Source organism: Numida meleagris, chromosome 16 (assembly GCF_002078875.1).
Source record: "Numida meleagris isolate 19003 breed g44 Domestic line chromosome 16, NumMel1.0, whole genome shotgun sequence".
NCBI classification, from domain to species: domain Eukaryota; kingdom Metazoa; phylum Chordata; class Aves; order Galliformes; family Numididae; genus Numida; species Numida meleagris.
In genome coordinates this window covers 1,613,984-1,626,501 of record NC_034424.1, presented here as the reverse complement: position 1 = coordinate 1,626,501, position 12,518 = coordinate 1,613,984, and the positions used below count along the sequence as shown (strand labels likewise).

The window sequence follows — 12,518 nt, the reverse complement described above, 5'->3', positions numbered from 1 at the left end:
CACACTGTCTGCTCAACTGTACCGGGTCAGCTGAGAAAGTTTCCTGCACCTGATAGAAAAGGTCTACAGCTCTGCACAGTCCCAGCAGCTGACCAAAAAGACCAGAAGGTGACTCACTCAAGGGATGAGAGACCCTGCAGCAGGATCTAGGCAGACTGGAGCACTGCGCGATCACCGGTGACATGAAATTCAACAAGGATTAATGTGTTCAAGAGACATTTGGATAATGACCTCAATAACTTGCCTTGACTTCTGGTTAGCCCCAGAGCAGTTTGACTACCTTTGTGGGACCCTTCCAGCTGAACCATTCCATCTTTGGTAAAAGAGAACAGTCAAAAAGTTCATTTCTACATCCTCTTCAGGCTCCTCAACAGGCTTTTAATTGGCAGCCCCTTAACATCCCTCTTTCTATGAGAAACACCCATGACTTTTACCAGTGAACTAGAGACATATCTAATCCTTGAATTCAGGAACCAGGAGACAGTGACAAACCCTTTCAGCTCTCAGATGACCTAATCTAGATCTAGATCTAGAGATCTAGAAGCCAGCTAAGCTGGATCCACCACACCTTGCTGACAGGAGATAAGATCCAACAGGAGACAACATATGGCAGAATTTCACTTAGACTGCAGTTAGGTTAACTTTCCTCCTTAAGAGGTATCTGCTTCTGCCATAGCATTGCAGCCAGTCTTGAAGTATCCCAGTAAGAGGAAGAAAGCTTCACTCATCTCCCAGTGTCTCAGATAAAAAGGTACCTCTGCACCAACTCCATAATGGAAAAACAGACATTTTTACCCGTCTGTATGACAGAAGATCAGACTGATTTTGCCTAACACCTTCACAAGCTGTCATTACCGTTGAGCAAACTCAGCAGTGAGCTGTGTGTGGACAAACTCAGCACCTGTCTCCAGCCTTGGCCACTGCTGATGCCAATCAATGCTCCCAACAGCACCAGGAATGAAGCAGTGCTGCAGGCAAACCACGGCACGTGGCTGATGCCAGATATTATGGAGGGTCCAGGACTTCACAACATTGCAACGACAGTGCTAAAGGAGAGCACCCATCCTTAACCAGTGTCAGAGACAAGGGGAGAGCAGCTCAACCCTTTTGTATTTTGCATGCTCCATGACTCAGTACCTACTGTACTCACCTTCCTGCCCTGACGATCTTTCCAGGAGATCCAGCGCTCTCCGTTGCGGCTGTAGTCAATTCGATAAGCACGGGCAAATTCTTTGCCTGTGGCACGGGCATGCCGTCCCTGAGTCCCAATCAAGGTGATGAAAAAGAGCTTATGCAAGTCAATTTGGAGGAACTGTACATCTTCTGGTTGCAGCAAGCCAGCTGGGCACCAGGCTCCATCCCCCTCTTCCCTTTGTAACCTGGGGAAAACATACATATTAAAAGACTTCACTTCCAAGGACTCATCCTTCCCAGTAGCTTAGGAGACACCTTGAAACTGAGAACTAAATGAAAGAAGGATTTCAGTGAGAGCTGACAGCTGGCTATCAAAAACCTCTCCCCTTTGGGCTGACTGTTGAGACTTCCCAGAACCCTGCAGCCAGGTTTTCCCTGCTCAGGGCAGCTCCCTTTGTTTTAGATGTCTCTCCATAACCATTTAAAGTCATTTCTGTCCCAGAAGCAATAATATAACACTGCTCAGAAGCACTGAGCTACTCAGTAGGAAATGGTACACTGCTTGCACTGCTTGCTTTTTAGCATCGTGCCCAGAAAGCACATCCTTCTACATCTCACACAGTATGGCCTAGAACTCTGTCCAACCTCCTCCCTACAGCTGTATAATGCACAAAGAGAAGCTATCTTAACATACATTTAAGTAAGCTCTGCCCACCTACAACTTATTCTGGGTCATCTCAAAGTATCTGTCACATTTCCTGCATTCATCAGACCTGCTTGTGCACAACATTGCTGGCTGCATGATGTGGAACTACACGCTTAGAAGTTGAACACTGCAGTACCACATGCAAACATTAAGGTTTTTATCTTTGGAGACCGCACGCCAAGAAGAACACTCCAGCAATCAGCAGGTGGAGCCACTAAAGGCAGCAATGCCCTACCTAGACTCCCCAGTGCAAGCCAGCAGGTGGTGAAAGTTTCAGACGGGGACACAAGAAGACCATGTGGTCTCTTCAGCAACAGAGATTTCCTAGCAAACAGGAAGCCCTTGAAGGGTGCTTCTCATTCTGACAGCAATCCCGGCCCCAATTGATGGATCCATGAGTGCAGTCAACCCCTATGCATCAAGGAAAGAAACACCCAGAAGACACTAAAGGTCAAGGTACTGGGAAGAGAAGGATAGCTATGACCTCTAACAAAGTCAGCTAGAGGATGTCTTCCTGCCTTCACCCTGTGGACATCCAGCTGCCCTGGCAAGCAGGTGATGGTAGCAGATGGTAAGCAATGCCCCACATATTTGCAGAACTGGGAGTAAGCCATACCTCAGAACAAAATGCATTTCCCAGCTTTCAGGCTCATAAACTTGTTAAAGCACCATTAAAACACACGACATTGAACATCTCACCTCTGCCACAGACTAACAAAAATAAGCACTAGGATGGTTTTATCATTTTTGACTGCCCAAATTCTTGTTAAAATAGTATAAATGTAAATAAAATACTGTAGTTAGCTTGACATTCAAATCTGACTTGCACAGAAACTTTAGTAATGTTTGACATCATCATAACAAACAATTCTAAGGGAAGTCAGATTTATAAATATTTTGAAAATCATCAGTTGGTAGCTTTGAAGTAAATGAAACAAGAAAAATGAAAAGCCAAGCTCATGAGAAACATGGTAGTATTGCTTGACCTTGAAGGAGAATCCTCAATCTGTTTTCCAGCAATTCCTCAACTCTACATTTTCCAGGTTTTTGGGTCACAGTGGACACAGCTCATTTCTGCAATAGGATACTGTCAAAAAGTCCCTCCTCATAAGTGAATTCCTATGATTTAGTTTCAAACACTCCGCAAGAGTCCCAGGAGCTCTGTTCCTAGCTGAGTTTTAAGGTACAAATCCACTGGAGATTTATTCACAGAACTACAAGACCACCAGCACTGGAAGCGACCTCTGGAAGTGCAGTCCAACCTCCTGCTCACAGCAGGGCTCAATACAACACTGCACTGTGCTGCCTGAAGCCTTGAACAGCCAAATCCTGAACTGCTCCAAACACTGAGACACGGGCACCTCTCTGGGTACGTGTCTGACATCTCACCATTGCATGGGGAAAATTCTTAACATTGAGTCACAATTTCCTGTGTTGCAAGAATCAGTGCCTTCAACGCTGAAGCCAAACAAAAACATTTTCCTCAATCACGTTAGATAACTTTAAAAAATTAGGATTATGTATTTTGCCAGACGTTAACCTACCGTGCATACTGGGGTCCTGTGGAATCATACCACTGGCTGGAAGCAGTGATGTCTTCATCCCGTATCGTGCCTTCATGCATCCCCAAAGGGTATCGGCATGTAGCTGAAAATAGGAACCAAAGCAAGTAAAAATCAATGCCAACTCTACTGAGACCAACAGACAAGTTTAATTAAAAGGCTGCCATGCCTAGGGAATAAACATGGTAATGATAAAATCTAGAACACAAATAAAAAGGATGAAATGTTTTGTAATTGCAGTAAACTAAAATTAAAAGTAATGAAATACACTCAGTATCATTCAGCAGAGTCCTGGCAAGGCAACAGCTTTACAAAGAACAAGAAATCCAAAATCATACTAGTATTACTGGTTGCATGGACCCATTCTATAATGAAACATATAGCAACTGGTTTTTTTGATCATGGGGCAGTTAATTCAGCACCCAGCCCTCTGGCAACAGATGGGGTCCACTTGTCTCAAAGTGGGAAAAGCATTCTAGCCCAGGAGTTGGCAGGGCTCATTGAAAGGGGTTCAAACTAGGTTTGAAGGGGGAAGGGAACGAAACCAGGCTCGCGAGAGATGAGCCCGGAGCAGCACGCCAGGGTTGGGAATGAGGGTGGTGGGAGATGCCTAGACTCTAGGAAAAAGAAAGATTACTGTCTTTGGTAGAAGGGACAAGCAACTCAGGAAGAGTATGAGGCTGTTGCTATGGTATGCAGAGAGAAAATTAGAAAGGTGAAAGCCCAGCTAGATCTTAATCTGGCAACCATTGTTGAAGATAATAAAAAACATTTTTACAAATACATTAACAGCAAAAAGAGAGCCAAGGAGAATTTCCATCGTTTATTGAATGCAGTGGGGAACATTACTACTGAGAAGAAGGAAGAGGCTGAGATTCTCAATGCCTTCTTTACTTCTGTCTCTAATAGTCAGACAAGTTATCCTCAAGGTACTCGACCCCTGAACTAAAAGACAGAGATGAGGAGCAGAATAAACCCACCAACAATTCAGGAGGGAACAGTTAGCGATCTCCTATTCTACCTGGACTGTCTCAAGTCCATGGGAGTGGATGGGATTCACCTGAGGGTGCCAAGGGAGCTGGTAGAAGTGACTGCCAAGCCGCTTTCCATCATTTCTCAGCAGTCCTGGTCAAGTGGGGAGGTCCCAGACAACTGCAGACCTGCCAACGCAATGCCCATCTAGAAGGGTCAGAAGGAGGGTCCAGGAGCAATAGGCCTGTCCGCCTGACTTCAGTATCAGGGAATGTCACAGAGCAGTTTATCTTGAGTGCAATCACACAGCACACATAGGACAAGCAGGGGATCAGGTCCAGCTAGTATGGGATTATGAAAGGCAGGTCCTGCCTCACCAACCTGATCTCCATCTGTGACCAGGTGGCCCACCTAGTGGTGGAGGGAAAGGCTGTGGATATAGTCTACCTAGACTCTAGTAAAGCCTTTGACTGTGTCTCTCACAGCATTCTCCTGGAGAAGCTGCAGCCCATGGCTTGGATGGGTGTACTCTTTGCTGCGTGAAGAACTGGCTGGATGGCTGGGCCCAGAGTGCTGGTGAATGGAGTTACATCCAGCTGGTGACCGGTCACGAGTGGTGTTCCTCAGGAATTGGTACTGAGGCCTGTCCTGTTTAACATCTTTACTGACGCTGCGGATGAGGCGACTGAGTGCACCCTCAGTAAGTTTGCAGACTACACCAAGTTGGGAGGAAGGGTTGATCTGCCTGGGGGTAAGAAGGCCCTACAGAGCAACCTGAATAGGCTGATCACTGGGTTGAGGCCAATGGGATGAGGTTTAACAAGACCAAGTGCCGGGTCCTGCACTTTGGTCACAACAACCGCATGCAGCGTGACAGGATTGGAGCAGAGTGCCTGGACAGCTGCCTGGAGAAAAACCATCTGGGAGTTTTGGTTTACAGCCGGCAGAGCATGAGCCAGCAGGGTGCTCAGGTGGCCGATGGCATCGTGGCTTGTGTCAGCAGCAGTGCAGCCAGCAGGAGCAGGACGGGATCGTCCCTCTGTACGGGCACTGGTGGGGCTGCGCCTCAGTGCTGTGCTCAGTGCTGGGCCCTTGCTGCAATACAGACATGGAGGCCCTGGATGGCTCAGCCTGCAGAAGGGGAGGCTCCGGGGAGATCTCAGTGCTCTCTACAACTGCCTGAAAGGAGGTTGTAGAGAGGTGGGGGTCGGCCCCTCCTCTCAAGCGTCTAGGGATAGGATGAGAGGTGATGGCCCTAAGCTGCACCAGGGGAGGTTCAGGTTAGATATTAAGAAAAAAATCCTTCTCAGGAAGAGTGGTGGTGCACTGCAACGGGTCAGCCCAGTGGAGTCACCACCGTACCTGGGGCTGTTCCAGAATCATGGAAACGTGGCACTGAGGGACATGGTCAGCGGGCACAGTGAGGAGGGGTTGGACTTAATGATCTTTGAGGTCTTTCCTAGCCTTAATGACTATACAATTTTATACAGTATAAGAAGGAAATGCTTGTTAAAGATTTTGCTTCTTCTGGAATAACCTGGGTGCTTGACTTGTATTCAATGAGAACAGCTATTATTATTCTCACCAGACCAATAGTAAGTGAGATGTTAAAGAGCATCTGTCACAGATGACCTAACAACTCCAGCTTATGGAAACATCTGCACTGCTGTGTCACTGGAGGTTAGAGCTTACAGCTGAGCAAAGTCCACACTGCTCATGTTGGTCTGTCCCCACCTGAATCTGTAAGTGAAGCAAGCATTTCTCTCCAGGTAAAAGAGCTCAAGCTTGGTGCCTCCATGGAGTACAGAAAACAGCCTGAAGCCACAGGACTCTGCAAGCTCCCCACAGCCCAGTACACCATGGACAGTGCAGACACAGCTTACAAGTCTCTGCTGGCCAAACTCTTCCCCCTGATGTTATGTTTTCAATGTCTTGGAATATTAGAGATGCTTCAGAAAACTCCAAGTCTTAATGTATTCATTAAGGCTCAGTATTCAAAACAGGCAAGTAAGATATTTTTGTCAGACTGACATCAACAGCAGATGAAAAAGAGTTATACAGTTATTTGGGATTAAATCATGAAACAATTAAAAGCAAAACAGTCATCGGTAAATCCTGGAAAAGGCAGGAGCACAAAACCCACCTCTTGTTACCACCAGACAGAACAAACCTGGCCTGAGCAACTACCTGCTGGATCTAATGCAGAAATGCCTGCCAGCAGAAGTTATTTCAGTAGCTCAGCAGTAAAAGCTGTTTGGCTTCAGCTCTTACTAGGCACAGTATCACCGAATGCGTTTTGTTCCATAGAGGAGATGAATGGTGAGGTGACAACGTTTACTGATGATACAAACTATTTAATCTAAAAAGATGCCACTGATAAAATGTTCCCACAATACTGTATGACTCCAATAAAACAATACAGTAATTCAATAGCAGCAAGCACAAGAACTAACAGAAGAACAACTTCAATGTACAAATGCAGCAAAGACTGAAATAGTAATTCAGGATAGGAGGGTCACAATATAGAGACAGGAGACTGTTCTACAAACACCTGAATGCAGGTAAAGTCAAAAAAGCAAATTAGTACTTATGGCAATGCATACAAAAACCAGAAACCACCACTACACTACTGTATGTTCTCACGGCCAGATATGGAACACAGCCCCTACTTTCTTTTCCCATCAAATGGTAGACAATGCAGCACAGATTATGCACAATGAAAGGCCAACAGCCTCATTACAGAAGAGATTACTAAAGCATGGCAAAGATGATTTACATCCTGAACAATTACTTTATGTCTTTCAAAATACCAGAACTAGGAGGCATCAGAAGATCAGGTAGCTGAGCTCAAAAACAATGCACCAACATATCCATCCTTCGCCTATTCAACACTCGATGGATGCCACAGGTTCACATGGCTGCAGATACCAGCTAGGCACACTCACACATGCAACAGCACTCGTGGCTACTAAATGGACACACACAGGTGCCAGCTCAGAAAGCTCTGAAGCAGCAGACTGCAGAGAGCAGAGAGGCAGCTGGGGAAAGCCACGCTGCAGAGCTGTAAGCCTGTTCTGATACTGAACAGTAAGCTTAGTAAACCAAACCAGCCTCATATGTCTAAGCTCATACCCGTCCCATCACAGACCAGTGCAACCTGACCTATTACTGGAAAGTTATTATGCTGCTGACTTGTAGATGAGTATCTAAAGAGTTCCCAAAAAGGCAGAACTATCACTTGAAAGCAGAGAGTGCTTTTGTGATTCTGCAGTGGGAGTCCTGTCTGGTCACACCTTTGCTGAAGGTTAACAGCATTCTCTGCAATAATGTCATACAGAGAGCAAATGGAAACCAGAGCAGCTCTGGTGCTGAGGAATGCGCTCTGTACACAGCTGTGATTCACAGCAGCAGAAAGCTGTCACCAAAATGCAAGTCCTCACATGCAAAGCCATCCCTGGGCTCCGTTTAGGGGTCACCGAGCCAAGACCCCTGCTTACACTTCCCCAACTCTTCATTATGCACCCTGGGAAACACTCTCCTGCCATGTAGATAGGAGGTGAGAAAAGCATCACATCTCTTACAGTGAGGTCAAACACCTGATACCAGGCAAAAGCACTAACACAGGATCCTTCCCACACTGGCCTGGCATCATCCACAAAGCAGCCCCTTTGGTTTACGGGGCACCTGCATTACAGGCAATGCTGCAGCCAGGCTCTGGAGGTGCTTCAGTCTGCTCCTGGAACAGCTCAGATGAAGACAATCAGTGAAGCCTGTGGGCATCACAGCCAAGGAGCATCAGCTGGGCCACGTGTCTGGGTGGGAACAGGGAACAGCCCTTGGGACACAGGCTGCTGAAGTGCTAGGGGAGCTAAGAAAGCAAAGCTTCTTGAGGAAGCCAGAGCCAGAACTCAGAAGTACTAGCAAAGCTAAATGTTCACTTCTCCTTGGATGAAATTTCTGCCAGAGGGTGGTACTACAGCCTTGTGCTCACAGCCCCCTCTACCAGCCAAGGTCCTATGCTGAGGAGAGCTTTTCCTACATGTAATTTATGTACTTACCACCATCTAAAGGGATTTGCATGTGATTGTTAAACGTAGTAGAAGTACAGGGAAAACAATGAGAACCAGCTGGCAACCCTTGTTCAAAGCTGGGCACTGGGAACAGGCATATAAATACCTGCTGAGCTCCCCCATGGGCCTCACTTCACATCTGTGTGGCTGCAGCACAACTTCAGACTGCTGCAAACATCTACAGGGGGCAGCGGGGTCAGAGCCAGACATAGTCACAGTGCTTCAAACACAGCCAGACACAACAAGCCCCTCCAGGGCAGCACTGCTGGCTCACCACACCTTGGGCCAACCTGGACACAGATCAGACTAATTTATTTCAAACTGTCTCCAGCAGAAGCCACCTTATTACAGTGATTTTCACATTATTCTGCAGATCATTATCTTGTTAATCTCTCAGACTTGTAACTTGCTCAGTGCTGCAGGACAAGAGGTCGTTCCCTCCACAGGGACTCATAGGCTTGTACTCCTGCCTCTAGCTTAGCTTTGTGACAGGTATGGTTTCTAAATGTTTCCTCCCACATCTCTCTCTAGAATCCCCTTTGCTGGCTGCAGAACTGTGGTTTGTGCTTTGCTAACTGGTAATTGCTTTCCACAGTGAGCAAAGTATCTCTGAGCCAGCCTAGAACCAGGTTTGCTCTGCAAGTTGCACAGCCAAAGTGATGAAGAGAGAACCAGAACTCCACACAGGCCTGCTGAAAGCACTGGAAGGAATAAATCCACATGCCTGAGCCCTCCTGGAACTGTCAAATGTTGCACACCAGCAAAGTACACCATTCACCACGGTCCACAGGGAGGCAATCAGGGACTATAGTAGCAATTAAATTTATGCCCATTTGTTACATTTACATGCATTCGCCATGAAAGGCAAAGAAAGGCTGAGAACGAAGATAGGGGAAGTTGGAGATTGGAGCCCTCCCCCAGCCTGGCAGCTCCCTACCAGGGTTGACTTCGGAGCCGGACAGCTCAGGCAGGGAGGCCAGCAGCAGTATGCAGAAGATCATGGTAGCAGTCAGAGACGCTGCGCAGGCTCAGATGGGCACGAGTCCTTCACAGGCAGCAGCTGCCGTCTACATTTCTGAAACACAAAGCAAAGAGAAGATGAGAGCCCTCCAAAGGCAGGACGGCCATACTGCTGGGTTAGCATGCTGTACTGCCATCAACTCGTGATGGGTTGGGCAGTTCACGCCTTCAGAAGTGCCCTGACCTCAGCCCTGCTCTGATCCAGCTCCTGACCAGGGGCCAACTGATGGGTTAATATTGCCTGGCTACCTGTGCCATCCCTAGAGCTGTGAGTGTAATCCAGCTCAGCTCCACAACTACAATGCAGACATACTCAACAACTGCCCTAAAACAAGACTAATGAAAGTAACTGCTCCTCCATTTATTAATTGCTTTCCTCATTATAGTAACAAGTACAGAAGCTGCTGCTACAGCCAAACTGCATGGCCCAGCCAAGTTCCCCAGGCAGTGCTTATCCACCCAGATATACACTTCTATCCACACCAACTGCCCACCCCAAATACCCGAAACTTGTCACAATTTGGAGATAAATGTCTAAACCAGGGTGAAAATCATCTCTCCCTTCATGTCCGCATTGCTGCCAAACGAGCATGTGCACTCACACATGCAAGTACACTTAATTTCCTGTTTGGAAATGAAGAAAATAGCAAAGGGCTTAAACTCTGGCAATTTCAGTGGAAAGCCATGGTGTGACCTCGTGTTCCTCAAGGTGCTATCAGTGAGGTTACATTAATTCTTTGTGTCCACATTCATTACGAACTGCCTCAGGAGGTTCACATCCTGGAACACTGCTTTAGAGAAGGCAGGTTAGACGGTCTGTCTCATACTTAAATGTTAGGAGAGAAGAAAACAGAACAAACCAATAAATTAAAAGTCACCAGAGCCAAGGAGTATTTGCTGAAGAATCCTCAGAGTGGTATTAAAAAGGCAAAAAAAAAAAAATGTTAGGATTTCTTAAGGAAAGGACGGGACCATCACCATGCCAGTGCACATACACGTTTAGGAATGACAGAGCATCAGAAGCCATTAGCTCAGAGATTTCTAACAAAGGACTATTTTTCCCACCCCACATAATTAAGCCGCACAAGTCACAGCCTATAGTTGCCATGGATACCCAAACAATTGGCTTTATTCACAACAAAGATGCACCACTGGTTCCTAAATCTGAAGGTAAAACCTTTGGCTCGGGAAATCCCCCAGCTGCGCATTGCTAGACGCCCAGGAGCTAAATCAGGGTTAGAATCACTGAGGCTTGCCCTGTTTTTATTCTCCTTCCTAAGGATTTGCTACTGGCCATTGTCCTTGCTGCATTCATTCCATCAGAAAGAATGCCTCTGAGCCTGAAAACCAACCTAGGGGCCTTCCTGGGAAAGCCAAACTTGATGTGGGAGGGGGAATTAATGATGGGTGCCGTGCGCAGCAACGTGACAATACGAGCAAGAGGCAAAAACCTCACAACTGCAAGGGTGCTTCCTGTGATAGAGACACAGCAGAGAACTGCTTGGAGGAGCATGAGGTGCCCTGAGCACAGCCCAGAGCAGCTCTGCTCTGAGGGCGCAGCCTGGGCTGGGGATGCTCCTTCCCCTGTGTCCCCATGCTGTAACAGAGCTGCCAGGTCCTGAGGGGGTCCTGGCAGGAGAAGAGCAACTTGGAGACATCTCCCAGGTGGCCCCTCAGCTGGAGGTTTAACAGCTGCCAGCTGTACAGGAGTCCTCAGCTGGCAGAGGACAAGCACACAGATGCTCCACATCCTCATCACCCACTTCAGAACATGAAGACATCCTGGCAAGCAGGAAAGGATGAGGCATCTGTGGAGACACAGGCCAGCTCCCACCACAACACTCCGGAAAGGTCTGCTGTCAGTCAGCCAGGGTTAACGGCCAAAGAGCACGGAAACAGATATTGCCTATTGCTAGGTGAGGACAAGAGTCCCCTGCTGAGGCAAAACAAGAAATGAGTGCAATCCCAAACATGATTTTAAGCATTCAAATGCCTTGGCTCCCTGGCATTCTCAGGCACTGAGAGGTAATAAGTCTTAGCATAAGGACTTTGCCTTTCGACAAGAGTTGTGCTGAGGTTGTCACTCTCAAGTCACAACAACAGCCACCAATATCCCTACAATATAATACATGTGACGTGCAACACACAAAGCAACATCATCCAAAATTATCTCACTTGACCAGGTACAGAACAAATACCATTATTTAGGTGTCCATTTACCTAAAGACCACATATCCTAAATCAAACCTATCGTGTGGTCATCTGTCTAGCCACGTTGTCGTGTATCCACCTGAACACAGTGATCAGTATACAAGAGACAACAAGAGGGAAGAGGGAGCTGGGGAGAGCAAGAGAAGGCACGCAGAAATGCCCAAGCAGCATACCAGTCCAGCCAGGAGCCAGCAGCCAGTGCTGGAGGAACAGCATGGGCTGGGGCAGCACATGGGCCACCTCTCCCATTCTATCCCATAGACCAGGGCCTTTCCCAGGACTTGAGGGGCATGTGGTGCTCAGCAGGTCACACAAAACTGGTGTGTCTTAAGGGAACTGCAAGCTGAAACTGGAAGATGTGGCCATCAAGGCCAGCCTGGTCTCCAGGAAAGCCTAGGAAAGTTTGAGCTGGCTCTAGAGCTCACCTGCCTGCAGCTCTGTGCCTATGAAAGCTGGCTCTGCATTTGGCCTGGAGATACCTGCTTCCACTCCCTTACCCAAAGAGTGTCCAAAATAAGCAGGATGAGCCCTTCTGGGATGCGTCCATCACCACTGATGGCAGACAGAAGACAAGGAGCTGGCTTGGACAAGCCCCATCCCTCCCTGATGGCCACAGTTAGGTGAGAAGAGTCCTCACCTTTGTACTGGGCAGTGAAGAAATATTTCCAGCAGATGAGCCCTATGTGGGGATCCCAGCAGCTGGGTTCAGGCTGTACTACTTTTTTCATCCAAGCACACTTAGTTCCTGGTCCTGGACCACCACTGTGCGTATCTGGGAGCAAGCAGCATCACTCCTCATCTTCTCAAGCCCTACTGCAACTGCGGGTGCCTTGAGCAAGACAC

At 47.5% G+C, this 12,518-nt stretch overlaps 1 protein-coding gene across 3 annotated transcripts in view; it reads right to left on the bottom strand.

Annotated features, from left to right (window-relative positions):
* The window catches only part of LOC110407001 (discoidin domain-containing receptor 2-like), a 53,216-nt gene that overhangs the window by 21,912 nt on the left and 18,786 nt on the right, over positions 1–12,518 (bottom strand). For all 3 annotated transcript variants that reach the window (XM_021414163.1, XM_021414164.1, XM_021414162.1), the window contains exons 2-4: positions 9,382–9,519; positions 3,385–3,487; positions 1,151–1,379 (exon numbers count right to left, since the gene is read on the bottom strand). In XM_021414163.1, the coding sequence (XP_021269838.1) occupies positions 1,151–1,379; positions 3,385–3,487; positions 9,382–9,445 (396 nt within the window). In that variant the 5' untranslated portion in view covers positions 9,446–9,519. The remainder of the gene's footprint in view (positions 1–1,150; positions 1,380–3,384; positions 3,488–9,381; positions 9,520–12,518) is intronic.